The sequence below is a fragment of the Calypte anna genome, chromosome 10 (assembly GCF_003957555.1).
Source record: "Calypte anna isolate BGI_N300 chromosome 10, bCalAnn1_v1.p, whole genome shotgun sequence".
NCBI lineage: Eukaryota > Metazoa > Chordata > Aves > Apodiformes > Trochilidae > Calypte > Calypte anna.
Window position 1 is genome coordinate 7,834,854 of NC_044256.1, and position 14,616 is coordinate 7,849,469.

Sequence of the window (14,616 nt, forward strand, 5' to 3'; positions counted from 1 at the left end):
CAAAATCAGTTTAGTCCTTTTACCCAAAACATATTTGAGTATTTTTTTTTGCTTGACTGCAAAAATGAAGTAACTGTTACACTGATTATTATCAAATGAAGGATTTGTTTTAATGTTATTTGCAAAAAGCAAATGTGCATTTTCTACGTGTAGCACCACTGCTTTTGAACTGGTCTCAAAAGTTCTGTAACTGGATTGTATTTTAAACAACTTCTTCTGAGGAAACATTTGTTTTAATCAGGAATTTATCTGAAAAAAAGAGCATGCATAGGCTTTCAGTGATTAGTATATGGTTAACTTCAGAGGCATTCCATTATCTGCAGTGCTGCAGCCTTTATCCCAGGTGCCAGAAGCAGCTGCAACATTATCCTGTCAAATGGGTGAGCATAAATAATGACTGCTAGGCTATAGGTGAGAGAACAAAGAAAGTCACAAGCCTCAAAAATGGTCTTGTTATGAGTCAGAATGTAGGAATTGCTGTCTATATTTAAATGCTCCTATTAGATAAATGACCACCTAATTCTTTCTCAGTGTGCATGTGTTTACTTAATGTGTTGCAGGTGGCAAAAGCAGTGTCTCACTCCTTGAATAACTGTGTGAATTGTCTGCCTGGACAAAAGGATGTGGATGTGGCCTTGAAAAGCATTGGGGAATCTAGCAAGAAGCTCCTTGTTGATTCGGTGAGGTGTCTTAACTTAGAAACAAATTTCAGAGAACTGAAAAGCAGATCTGGGTTCCCTATGTGTCCAATTATTATTGGTAAATGTGCCCTAAGTGTATTTCATGAGTTTTGTTTAAGTTTATGAAATGCTATTCTAGTCCTGGTTTATGGGAAAGGTAAAATATGTTTGTGGCTTGTGAAAGCAATATTCAAATTGTTGTCATAGATCACTGTTAGTTTGGTTTTGGTTTTTTTTTGAAAACACCAAGTGCAACCTAAAATGTTAAAGAATATGAAAATAAAAAAATATGATCCATTTCCCACTCAGACATGATCAGTTTGGTTTAAGGAGCATTCATAGAATCATAGAATTGGCTGGGTTGGAAGGGACCTCAGAGATCATCAAGTCCAACCCTTGATCCACTACTGCTGCAGTTCCCAGTCCATGGCGCTGAGTGCCACATCCAGTCTCTTTTTAAATATCTGCAGGGATGGAGAATCCACTACTTCCCTGGGCAGCCCATTCCAATGCTTGATCACCCTCTCAGTAAAGAAATTCTGATGTCCAACCTAAACCTCCCCCGGCACAACTTAAGACCTCTTGTGCCCTCTTGTCTTGCTGAGAGTTGCCTGGGTAAAGAGCCCAACCCCCACCTGGCTACAACCTCCTTTCAGGGAGGGATGAGGTCTCCTGAGCCTCATCTTCTCCAGGCTGAACAGCCCCAGCTCCCTCAGCCTCTCCTCATAGGATCTGTGCTCGAGTCCCTTCACCAGCCCAGTTGCCTCCTTTGGACCTGCTCCAGGACCTTGATATCCTTCCTGAACTGAGGGGCCCACAGTCTGTCAAGTAAAATGTTTTGTGCAAGAAGAATTGTTCTTTTTCTGTTTAGCTGCATCCATGTAAAAAAACCTAACCCTAAGTGCACTGGTAATTTGCTGCTAAGTTGCGATTCAGACAGCTTTTTTTCTGTACCTACCAGTGATCCTGCTACCCCGCAAACGAAAGAGGAATTGTATATTGATCAGTTTGCATTGGGATTGGCCTTTTGGTAAAAAAGGGTCAGGAGCCTAGAGTAATAGTGAAGAGCTTGTTAATACTTGTGTGGTGTTCTGTAAAACTTTGTGGAAGGGAATGATGACTTAGAGACAAAAATTTTCCAAACATAGAGACAAATTTTCAATTTTTGCTACTGTGTTCATCACCTCAAATTTCTTAATTGAACTGTAAAACAGCTATCATCACTTATGTCCCTTGCAAGGCTGATGTACTTGTCTGTCTCTTGAAAGAAACTGCGAGACTAAAGGTCCACGTATAGATTACTGTTTGACAGCTGTCCCATTGTTGGACTGTTCTGGGTTCAGAACTGAATCACTACCAGTCCAGTTGCACTACTCCATTCTAGCTTGTATGTGAAGCTCACTACTGTGTTGCATTTAGTGCTTTTGAGTTGCTGAATGTCACAAACTTTCCAGACATGATGGGCTGGGGTGACGTGGCAGACAATAAGATAGAGCACTTGATCTCTTACAGCTGCCTGCGAGTTCTAAATCATTTCAAGAAGCTCAGAGTGAACTGAACCAGGCAGCAGCAGACCTGAATCAGTCAGCAGGAGAAGTTGTCCATGCTACACGGGGCCAAAGTGGGGAACTGGCTGCAGCCTCTGGAAAATTCAGTGATGATTTTGATGAATTTCTTGATGCTGGTATTGAAATGGCTGGCCAAGCACAAGTAAGTTTTTCACCTTGCTATCTGGGACCATGGGTTATCTTAGGCCTAATATCTTGCAGTGCAATATCTTGGTTATTTATTAGCACAGCACAATGTACTAATGTGAGCCTATCCAAATATGACAAGTTCAGTTTGTTCCTAAGCAGTCATCTGTAATTGGTTATCTGCAGTGAAGTTAATTCAGTATTTCTGTTATGCAGGATAGTTGTACTTACTCCTGTGCCCAGTCGGAAATACAACTTTGTACTTCTCTGTCTAATTTTAGGCTGGTAAACAGCTTGAGCTGTATATCTCAGGGTACAAAGATGCACCTTTCTTAGCTTATTTTCAAATGCTTTAAGTAGAGGGAGGAAAAGGTGCATTTAAAATCCACACTTAGTGTTACACTTCAGTCTGTGCCTCTGTGGCCCTGCTGCAGAGTGGAGCAAGCATTTGAAGAGGGCTGGCAAGCAAGCACTTGGACTTTTGTTTAATGATTGAAAATCTGCAAGAGTTCTGCTCTGATGAACTCAGTGACAATCAGGAATGATGTCACATAGTACCTGGCTTATTCCTAGTAGTCTAGGTACTCAGTTGAAGCTGGAGATATTTCCTTTGTTTTATCTTACTAAGTTTAGATGTACTGAATTACACTAATTGGTCATTTGGAGATGACTGAGCATAACAACTCTCAGCATAGGAAAATCAAAGGAGAGCTAGGAGGGCTTGCAGAAAAAAACAATCTGCAGACTATTCTGCCCTAGCTAGGAGGAGAAACTTGCAAACCTAAGAAGTGATTGCCAAAAGAAAAGTAGCCAGGAAGTCTTGTGTGTGGTTAAGTCTTTGAAGTCATTGATGAAGTGTCTCTGTAGAGCAGATGGTTTCTAGATAGAGCTGAGTAGAGAGCTCAGCAATACTGTTGAGTTTCCATGAAAACTTTATAGTTCAGTTTCTAGATCCATGAAGTGAGTTAGGCACCAAGAATCTACTGATTCTCCAAAACTGGGTAGGAGTTAGGTACCTGTATATCTTAGACATGAGCCTCATTGACTTCTAGAATGTTGTCCTTGAGGCAATTCAAGGAAGGCAAAGCTAGAAATGATGCTGCAAATAGCTACTGAAAAAGTTTTCCAGCTGCTGATGAACTTGTGGCCCTTGCAGATTTGCTTATCCTGCTGACATTGGGAATGATAAGATTTTGAGCTTTCAAAATAGAATGTCTTCTGTCTGTGGCTAGTTATTTGGCCTGAACAGAAGCCATATCAGGTATTTTGGATGCCCGGCAAAATGTTGCGATAGGGAGGAAGAAGCATGTAAATATAGAGTAAGAGCTTTCACAATGAGTGAGTAATATGCCATCTCTTTATATAAAACCCAGAACAGACTGTTATAAAGAATGGCTTCACTTCTGTTATCACTGACAGAAGAATCTTAGTTACAGCTATTGGCAGTGATAATGCAGTACTTTCCTTTAACTGTATATATATGCAGGTTGACCTTTTCAAGCAATGACTCAAATAAGTAATGCCACGTCCAAGTCAGACTGTTTATCAAGCAAGCTTATAGAAACATATTTTCTTGGGATAGAGGCCTTTCTGCAGCATCTTTTTGTGTGAGTAATCCCAGTGAGATGCTAGAAACCCTCTGGGTTACACAGAGAATGCTGGCATACAGAGAGTGTACACTGGATAATGTAGATCAGCTGTGCCAGGCAGAGACACATGAAGGTCTTGACAACAAAAGCATTGTTCAACAAGTAGTAAAGTTTCTCCAGTGCTCATTTGTGAATACTGCCATTGTTAGAAACCAAGCTATTTGGTGCATGGGCTTCTTTCTCTGTTATGTAAGTGAAGCTGGAGGTACCTGTCTGGGTGAACAGAGGTGAACAGAGGTTTTGGTCCATGTTCTTCTCCAGACTGTTGTCCCCTGCCTGTCAGTGGTTTCAGATGAATGAACAAACTGAGTTTCCAAATGTGGCTTTAGCACACTTGCTTTATTGAAAACCCTGCACTTAATGTTATGCTGCTGTGGCTTTCCAGACTAAAGAGGACCAGATTCAAGTCATAGGTAATCTCAAGAGCATCTCTATGGCTTCCAGCAAGCTGTTACTGGCTGCCAAGTCTCTGTCTGTTGATCCCGGAGCTCCTAATGCCAAGAACCTCTTAGCAGCAGCAGCAAGGTAAGGATGTGGTGGTTGCTTCAGGTTTTCCTAAGGTATTTCCTTTTCTCTCTGATATTTATAATGTGTTCATATACTCTTCTGCTGTTGACAACTGAGTGGTTGGAACCTGCAGTTCTGCTTAAATGAAAGTAGGCTGGAGGAAAACTGCTTATTTTGGACCAAGTTTACTGGCATAACTTGGTAGCCTTGATGGAAATAAGAACCAGCAGTTGAAGACCTGGCCTGGGTTTTAGATGGACTGGTCTGTTTTGCCTACTGGTTTTTTTTTTTTACTATCTATGTTCTGTAAGGCACTACCTACACAGTATGCATCTCAACAAAGAAAAGAAATTTAAGTGTTCCATCTATTGAATGGGCTTAAAAATCATGTTGTGGCTGTCATTAACAGTGTGATGTGTGTGTGTGATTAATAACACCTGACAGGGATAGATGCAATGTTTGTTTGCTGAAAGATAGCCTAACATTAAGTATTGTGTCAGCTCTGCCCTGAATTTTGTCTTGTGGGCCCTATTAATCAGTCAAGGTGCTCAGTGTTTATGTGAAAAACCACCACTGCATTTCAGTGTCTAACTGGATAGTTTCCTCTCCACTTTATCAAATCCTTTTCACGTTTTTTTTTCAAATTACTTTTTATTCATTTACTTAAGTTTGTAAATGGAACGTTAAAATATCAAAATCTGAAAGGGACTGCTGAAGGCCTGGTAGACATCACACCCAGAAATATCAACAATAAATGAGATAAACGTCTGAGATCATGTGGATGTGACTTACTGTCTTGCAAAATGTTTGTAACCACAAAGATTACCCTAGAGACTAAGTGACGATTACTTCCTTGGGAATAATGTAGTTGATATTAGCCTTCAACCTTGGAGTCATCCCTTTCAAATAGCAATAACTTTTTTTATTAAAAGAATACAGTTCTTTATTAAAGAACTTCTTAAAGAAGTAGCATTACTTCTATTTGTCAATTTTTTTTAAAAAAAAAAGAAAATAAAAATCTGATATTTACCAGGATAAATAGCTTCTAGGAAAATTGTAGGTAATCAAAGGCACACTGCTTAAAAATGAAGGCATTATGTGAACTTTTGTTACTGCTGCAACATCAGACTGCTACAGACTTCTGCTTTAGGCTTGGAACCTTGCTGTTTGGTGTGGAGGAACTTGGTGACCCCAGTGAAGCCCAGTTAGCTGTCAGTTTCTGCCAGACTGATATTCACTCTGTAGAAGCATGTAATTCCCTCTATTACATTACCTCTATTTATTCCCTCTAAAAATCCCTCTATTGCTGCTTGTGACAACCTTGTCAGGGTTATGTTCTCTTTCTTTGCTCTGATATGGTCATGGTCAAGTATTTTTACTTCCTTTCTTCTAATGAAAATGAAAAAAGAAGCATAGTTCCCTTTGCTTCTTTGTGTGTAAGGTGGCTGTTCTTATTTTTCTCTCTTCCACAGTACTGTGATTAATCTTGTGTTTTCTTTCCTTTCTTCCCCCATTGTTCCAACTGCAATGTACACTCCACTTTTTTCAGTAGCTTTGGCATTGTTGTGGAGGCATTTTTCTTTAATTCCTCTGACAGCCTCATAAGACTGCAACAGTAGTCAAGTTCCCTGTAGGATCCAAGTATTGATGTGCTTATCTGATGAAAACAAATACGGCTTTTAGAATTTCATTGGTTCTCTTCCACTGTTGGGTTAGTGTTTGAGGGGCCATCTTCCTGGCTTTACTGTTTCCAAATAATCTTAAAAGTAATGTGTGTACATTGGGTGTACTCCTGAGTTACAGGTATCTGGTGTGTAGTAATGATATTCATGAGACCACACTGCATCCTCTACAAAGCTAACCATTTCAGTCTGTTATTAAGCTTGGGTTTTTTTCTATAATCTCAAATACTCTCTGAGTCAACATGCATTGTTGCTCTGAAATGAAAGTGAACAGCAGGGAAGATATTTTTGCATGAATTTTCTCCGGGAGTGAACAGAACCTTCCAGTTTGATATCTATACATATGTCTTTGTGCAATGACATTTTTCTGATGCTTACAAATCATTGATGTTCAGGAGGCTGAGGATCAATTTGTATTGATGTTATGTTGGTGCAGCCATGCATGTTCTTTTTCACAGACAGGTAATTGTAAAAATGTTTATGTATACACAACCACACCTTAACTGGAAGAGTATCAATGATTAGTTAAAGTGAAAAACCAAACAAGCACACCAAAGCTACTGAAAAGGACTCTGTTTCCCAAATGCATTCATTAATTTCCATTGGTTTTGCCCTGAAATGAAACATAAATCCTCATGTATACATAAAAAGCACATCTTGTTTGCTTTTCAACAACATGATAGCATCCATCTTGCTAAATTTTATTGATGTTACAAATCATGTTAACCAGTGCTGGTTTTCTTAAAGACGAAAAAATGCTGATTCCATGCAGAGATTGAGTCGTATTCTCCATGCTCCATGATTTTCTATTTTTCCATGAGAAAACCACAAAAATCTTGCATTCCACTATAATGTCACAGTACAAACCAGGTTTTTAAAAATAGTTGACAAAATGCCTAACTATAAAAAATTATCTTTGATCAATAACAAGTGGCAGACTTCTACTTCCCCTCCTACAAAGCAGCTTTTCTGGGTGGTTAATCATTGCTCTAAAATGAATGTGGTTAGAATGCATTTTGTTTAATATCAGAGCCTTCATCAGAAACAGAAACAGTGATCAGATTTTGTCAGATTCAGCACAATCGTGTTCAAGGTGTGTCAGGTTCAAGAGCACAGCTATGAACTTCTGTAGAAGAGTAATGCAAAGCATTGTTGTCTGTGGATTTAAACCTAAGGGAGCTGATGCATGTTGACTCAGAATATCAATGATTTGAAAAGCAAAACTAGCTTGATAGCCTACAGAAATACATAACAGGTTTATGTGTATGTCACTATGTTAGACAAGACACAAGACTTTGTTAGCAAAAGGTGTATCATATGACTTCATACAAACATTTTTTGACATCCTGGCCAATTGTTTCTGTGTCTTGTAGGATTTCTGGGGTGCTAGTTGGAGAATGAGTCAGTTTTAATATCAGACCTATGAACACCCTAAAATAACCTTTAGCAGCTAACTTATGTGACTGTGCTACTGTGGTGGGTTGTCCCTGGCTCACTGCCATGTGATTTTTTTCTTTGTCTTCCCAGAGGTGCCCCCAGGTTGGCTGCTGGGCACAGCTGTGTCCTGCCATGGCTCTCTTGGAGCCTTATGGAACCAGCTGTGCCCAGCATGGGGCACCTCTGGGCCTCCTCCTCCTCTCACAGAGGCCACCCCCACAGCCAAAACCTTGCCACAGGTATGAAGCTTCCAATTCTTCTGGACTAACTTCTTAGTTATTTGGACTGAGGGAACAGATTTTCAGATGTGTAGTTTTTCAAATTCTATAGTGAGAATGTTTTTGCTCCTATGAAGCTTGTTAAAGAAGAGGTCTGTAGGTGAACTGTTAAACATACAGTTAATCTCCAAATTCTGAAAAGAAAAAATGTAATAGAACATCAAAGTTTTAAATCTTTATACCGTGTACAGTTAAACAAAAATTCCAAGAAGATGAATAGTCTAACTTTAGAATATACCTTTTCTTTTACTTTCCCTAGAGCTGTGACTGAGAGTATAAACCAGCTCATCACGCTGTGCACCCAGCAAGCTCCTGGGCAGAAGGAATGTGATAATGCACTCAGAGAACTGGAGGTATTACTACATTTCAGAAGTTCTTATGAATAAAAAAGGGCCCCAAATGTTTGGTTTTCTTTGTCTGATTAGCTGCTGTCAGTGTCTTATCACTGGATATATGTGGCAGGGGTATTAATATCATACCAGGTAAGCATAGAACCTCCATGAACATGTAGTTTTGGCCAGAACGAAACTTGCTGTCCTGACCCCATCTCCACTTCCCTACCCCTCAAAAGGTAAAGTCTGGTCCTTATTGTTGATACTTACAGTGAATTAAGTAAGAATCATGATGAGATGGGCACTCAAGCAATGCACTGGAGGGAGCTGTGGTATCTTGATTTTTCTACCTATAGGATGTACGTAGTGACATCCCACATTTTAGGATATTTACCATCTTTTACCCTATTTCTGACTGTCACTTTGTACTGTAGGTTTTTGATGCCTTGTTACTGCTTTGACACAGGCTGATATGACATGTATGTTAATACAAGTTTTTGCTAGTTACGTTCTGGCTTGTGTGAAATGTAGATAAGTATAGCTTGATAAGTATAGACAACTGCTTATAATAGTACTAAACAGCATCTTTTTAATTAAACTAAATGTTGATTTGCATCAAAAGGATGACCTGTGTAGAAAACAAAACACCAACCTTTTTATTTCAGTTCTTTGCTATCAAAAAGATACGAAGGTCATTTGCAGTGCGTTCCATGATATTGTAAGCATTTGTAATGTGCAAGTCCATGGTCATAATTCCAAAATATTGATAGAATGTTGCCTAGGAGCTACCTTGTATTTCTGAATTCTTAGCTTCTTGAGCACAGAAGTGTATTTAAAATAGTTCTGAAAACATGTGCCTAAGCTGTTAACAATTAACAAAAAAACAATTTACCTCCTGTCAGCCAAGCGTCACTTACTGACCAGAAATCCCTCACCACAAACACAAGGTAAAGCACATTACAAATCTGCTGCAAGTTAGTGCACAAATGTGTAGGTACTGCATAATGTACTGCATTTCGTGTATATTATGCTCATCTATACGTGAGCCCTCAGCAAATGTGTAGGTTTTTTTGCTTGCCAGAGATAGTTTTAAGATTACAGTTATATGAGAAGGATAGATGTTCTTATCTCAGTATCTCAGTGTCTCTCAATAATAAGAGTATCTTTCATTATTTCAGACAGTTAAGGGAATGCTGGATAACCCCAATGAACCTGTGAGCGACCTCTCGTATTTTGATTGTATTGAGGGTGTAATGGAAAACTCCAAGGTAATTTCCTTTTCCCACTTCTGTGTCAATTGCAATGCGTGTTTTGATTATCAGAACTTCCCACATAGATCTCGAGCATGTTAGAAACACTGTGCAGTGGTTGTAGGTAAAATGTGTGCTTTGTTCCTTGATAAAACTCTATCTCAGGTAGGTCTTCTGCAGATAATTTCAGGTTTTGGTCACTTAGAAAGCTTATTGTCTTGCTAAGAAGTTTTAACTAAGTGGCTGATATGCAATACTGTTGAAGTTTCCCTTTCTGCTGTATGTATTAGACACCATGTCATACTTGCAAGATTTATTTTGACTGCAGCTCTGTTAGAGCAGCCAGAAGTGTAAATTGGAGGCTTGGCAATGGAATATCTTTGTATTGTTCTGTGCAAAACAGCTTAGAGAAGTGTCTGCACAGTCCAGATATTCAGCACGTCGCAAAATCTGTGTGAAATCATTAAGTTATTTTTAAACATACCATGCTATATATCTTTCTTTGAAGCTTTACTTTTGATGGAATTAATCTGACATTCAGATGGTTCCAGCAGACTAGATGCAACTTCATTTCAATGGACTTTAGAGGCAAAGAACATGTGGGATGTATTAACAGCAGCTTTAGGATTGGTTGTCATGTTCTGCAGTCAGTGAAATTTGCCTAGCACCTGGCTAGCTGTGATGAGTAGTGGATGACAGCAAAATTAATTATGGTTAATTTTGAATCCTCACAGTCATCTGTGCTATCATAATGTTTAGGTTCAGCACTGTCAGTACGGAGTTGATCTGCATGCCTTATCCCTTACACCACAGACAGCAATGTGCCCAATTCAGTGAGGTCATTAACTAGCTAAAGTTTCTGCAAGCCAAGTCTGAGAGGTTTGCAGGCTAGAACTGACTCAAGGCCAGGAATCACTTGCCTTTGAGTAGTAAGGAAGCACATTGGGAAGGTAACTTTTTTTTTTTATTATTTCTGAGGTTCTTGGAGAATCAATGGCGGGAATTTCCCAGAATGCGAAAACTGGGGATCTTTTAGTCTTTGGAGAATGTGTTGGAGTTGCATCCAAGGCTCTCTGTGGCCTCACAGAGGCAGCAGCTCAGGTAAGCTTCTGAAATCTGTAAAGCAAGTATATATTTGTATTTTAGAAAGCCTGTGTAGGTATGTAACTCTGAGATTCATGTCATGGTGTCCAAAGAAATTGTGACCTGGTACTGCGTTTCAAGGTGTGTAGCTCCACAAAAATTGTCCAGGTGCTGCTGTATGTTGCTGAAGCAGCAGAGTGCAGTAACATGCATATTTTATAGAGAAGAAATGACATCAAGAAGAAAACTTTGAGGATAAATCCAGTGTCACAGATGCAGGGGATGTCATGTTTGCGGCTCACGCTGTTAACTGTTATGTCATAGAGAAGCACACAAAAGCCAGTCACAGTTAAAATGAGTGAATCAAGTTGGATTTAGTTTGTATAAATTTCCAAGGAGCACTAATAATTTCAAACATCTAAATTTATAAGCAGATTGTTTCATTTGTACAGGTACTTCCAGAATAACCAAAATTCTTAAGCTACTGCATCACATGAGAGTCTGGAACCGTTTGGGTTCCCTTATAATGGGACTGAACTCTTAAAAGCTGATAAAGCCTCTTCAGTGAAGGAGTTGGTTTTAGTGGGGGATCATGCACTGCATCTGAAAACTGCTTCTTGATTTCCCCAAATAGAGAATTTCTCAATGTGGTCTTAATCCCCTGCACATCTAATCCTGCATTGCCTTCCTGATATAGCAAGGTGACATAATTTTATTTGTAGTGGAAATTTGTCAAGAAATCTTTAAATACAGTTATGACAGTTCAGACAATTCCTCCTCAGAGAGGTGTGAAACTTATTTAATTGTCTGGCCATCAGACACCTTGAACTGCAGTGAGACCAGCAACTGGAGGAGCCCTTCAGTCAGCAGTAGTCATTTGCTGTGAGTTGGTTTTCTACTCAGGCTTGATGAAAACCCTAAACCCTCACGACTTCCAACTGTGTCTACTCCAGTTAATAATTTGCTGGTGCTTGTGAACATTAATGCTCTTTCCACTGCAAGCAAAAAGTAGAATTTCCAGGGATATCAGGTGCTTAAACAGTGGACAGTTTTCTTAAATAGTAGTAAGTTTTCTTGATTTCAGAGCATTGTGAGGTTTTTTATTTTTAGAAGATGGGGACAGTACCTTACATTATGATTTATGGATAATAACTAATTATTGTGTGCTATGACAAATGTCAAGCTGTATCAGAAAGCTAGGATGGACTTAGCACTGTTTCTTAGGATTGTTTTCTTTCTTGCTGCATTTCTAGGCTGCTTACCTGGTTGGCATCTCGGATCCAAACAGTCAGGCTGGTCAGCAGGGTCTTGTTGACCCAATTCAGTTTGCCAGAGCCAATCAAGCAATCCAGATGGCGTGCCAGAATTTGGTAGATCCAGCAAGCAGCCCATCACAGGTGAATCCAGAGAACTGCGGTGAGACCATCACTGTTAGGACATGGGAATTCACTTTATTTGTGACCAAAGGAGTTTTTGTTGGAAACTGTTGCATAGTTTTGAACTGCAACTTTGCAGAGCTATATTATAATAATTGTCATGCTCCTTTGACAGTCTGGTTGTTTTGTGCCATCTATTTTTACAGGTATTATCAGCTGCCACAATTGTGGCCAAACATACTTCTGCTTTATGCAATGCTTGTCGCATTGCTTCATCAAAGACGGCCAATCCTGTTGCCAAGAGACACTTTGTGCAGTCTGCCAAGGAAGTTGCAAACAGCACTGCTAACCTGGTTAAAACTATCAAGGTACATTTGCTGCTGCTTACTTGTGCTTCCTGCTTTGTGTTTTGTAGTTGTGGGGTTTTTTTCTGCTGAGACAGAACCAGAACAATAAGAAATATATTTTTAATCTCTGTGATATGTATATTTTAAGAAATCATTAATTACTTTTTTGAAGATCTGAACTGGCAGAACATGCTCAGTTGTATGGCTGAGCTAATGTTATGATGGAAAGAACTGGGCAATTATCAGTATGAGGAGAGGCAGCTTGGGCCATGCAGTTCTGAGACATCTCTGCATTAATGTGCTTAACAAGCTTGCCCCATGAGAATAATTTGAAAACTACTGAATGTGAAGGTTTTTAATGGTGTTACATTGCTCATTATCCAGGGGCTTGTGGAGGTATTTCTGACAGCTTTGCCGTAATTACAGGAGAGAAAAAATAAAAAGTACCAGGAACCAAATAGAAGCCAGCTATATTGGTGCTGTTTAATAGTCTCCTCTTAATAGTAGTCTTTTGTTTTCCAGATACCTGCCTAGAATTTGGCAGGAGATAGCTTTTCCTCATACAGGCAGAAATAATACTTGTTAAGCCATAGAGCACTCACAATTCTAAACCCTTCTGGAAGTCATTAGCTGGTTTGCTACTGAAAGTCTCTTAAAATAATAATACTTTTAGGACTGGAAGGTTCTATTACTTTACACAGAAGGTCCTTCATATTGAAATGTTTCCATGAGATTAGGAAAAGCTTAAGTTGACCCATGTAAAAATGAGAGCAATAATTATTGGTTTGCTAAAAAAAAAAAAAAAATAAAAAATTAATCTACAGGAAAGAACCAGCTGTTTAGTCTCTTCTACCATTTGGAGCATGAGGTCCTGGGGCACAATATATGAGTAATCAGAGTGCCATGACAGAAAAACCTCTATTCAGAATTGAAGCAACGCAGTAGTTCAAAGTTAAGGGTCAATAACCAGTTAAGTAAAGAAACACACGCTTAAGGGTTCATATTTTTTGTGTCAGCCTTGTTTCTGGAGGAATTTTCCCCTGTTATAAGTACAACAGTTTAACCATTGAAGAAATTAAACCATCTTCAGTTTTGCAAAGAAACCCATTCAGACAGAACTCAGTTGTGATTTAATTTCCAGGCCCTGGATGGTGATTTTTCTGAAGAGAACCGCAACAAGTGCAGGATTGCTACTGCTCCTTTGATAGAGGCTGTGGAAAATCTGACAGCCTTTGCTTCAAATCCAGAATTTGTCAGCATACCAGCACAGATCAGCACTGAGGTAAGGTGGGATATTGCAATTCTGCTCTCAGTAAGTTGAAAATGTTGAATTAATTGTGGTGCGAGAGAGGAAGTGAGTGTCAAGACCTGACCCCAAAATGTCTCTCTGTGTTCCTGGGTGTCTGTAGGGCATTCTGCTGTCCTTCTGACCTTGAGTTTGCACCAGGAGGATAAAACTAGTTAGGGCACAAGTGCTGCCAGTCTCCTGTTAGTAAAGTGAGACAGTGCAGATGATCCTCATGTCTTGTTAGCTGGATTCTTCCATGTGATAAAGTAATAAATTTCCCTTTTTTCACTGAGCAGCTTTAACAAATCGAAATTAATGAATTTTGAAAAGGATTAAAGGAACGTTGCTGGGGTTTTTCCCTTCTAACAACAATGAAGTCATAGGGACAAGAAGCAAATTTTCTTGGAAAAAAACTTTCTGTGAGCTTTTGTATTTTTTTTGCTGGGTTATCCATCCTCAGCCACTGTAACTGCAACAGAGTATGTTTAAAGTAAAGATCAAAGGCTTTCTTTCAGGGGAAAAAATAATAAATCCTTCAAGCTTTGTAAAAAAGCTTCAAAGTAGAAGCTTCATTTTTTGTTCCTGACTTTCCAACTCCTCATTCATGGTTTTGGCAGTGTCCCTTCCAACTGGCAATATCAGATGATGCAGGAACTGTTGCAGTCTTAAAGTTGTGGGCTGTAACTGGGATCTGAGCCTGCCTTCTGTGTCTGTGTATCTGGGTTTACCAGGCGATAAAATAGATATGGAAATGATGATCCAATCACAGTGTTGTAGTCCAGCTCATTCCATGAAAAAGCACTTGCTTACATCTTGCAAGTTTTGTGACCAAATTTATTTTCACTGGTCGATGATCAGACAAGTGTCACTGTTTTCTCCTATTTCTGATCTGGGTGGTGCCTTTCTAAGCTGAAGTGTTTCTTAATTATGCTATTAAGGAAACTGTTGGACTTTGATTTAACTACTATTTCTGTTTTGAGTCTCCATGAATGTCATTGTATGATAAGAGAAAT

The 14,616-nt window shown here is 39.2% G+C and overlaps 1 protein-coding gene across 3 annotated transcripts in view; it reads left to right on the forward strand.

The window, feature by feature from the left end:
• TLN2 (talin 2) overlaps nucleotides 1-14,616 on the forward strand; it is a 154,137-nt gene that overhangs the window by 98,787 nt on the left and 40,734 nt on the right. For all 3 annotated transcript variants that reach the window (XM_030456686.1, XM_030456687.1, XM_030456688.1), the window contains 9 exons: nucleotides 561-680; nucleotides 2,193-2,390; nucleotides 4,409-4,548; nucleotides 8,187-8,280; nucleotides 9,438-9,527; nucleotides 10,488-10,610; nucleotides 11,846-11,989; nucleotides 12,175-12,336; nucleotides 13,457-13,597. In XM_030456686.1, the coding sequence (XP_030312546.1) occupies nucleotides 561-680; nucleotides 2,193-2,390; nucleotides 4,409-4,548; nucleotides 8,187-8,280; nucleotides 9,438-9,527; nucleotides 10,488-10,610; nucleotides 11,846-11,989; nucleotides 12,175-12,336; nucleotides 13,457-13,597 (1,212 nt within the window). The remainder of the gene's footprint in view (nucleotides 1-560; nucleotides 681-2,192; nucleotides 2,391-4,408; nucleotides 4,549-8,186; nucleotides 8,281-9,437; nucleotides 9,528-10,487; nucleotides 10,611-11,845; nucleotides 11,990-12,174; nucleotides 12,337-13,456; nucleotides 13,598-14,616) is intronic.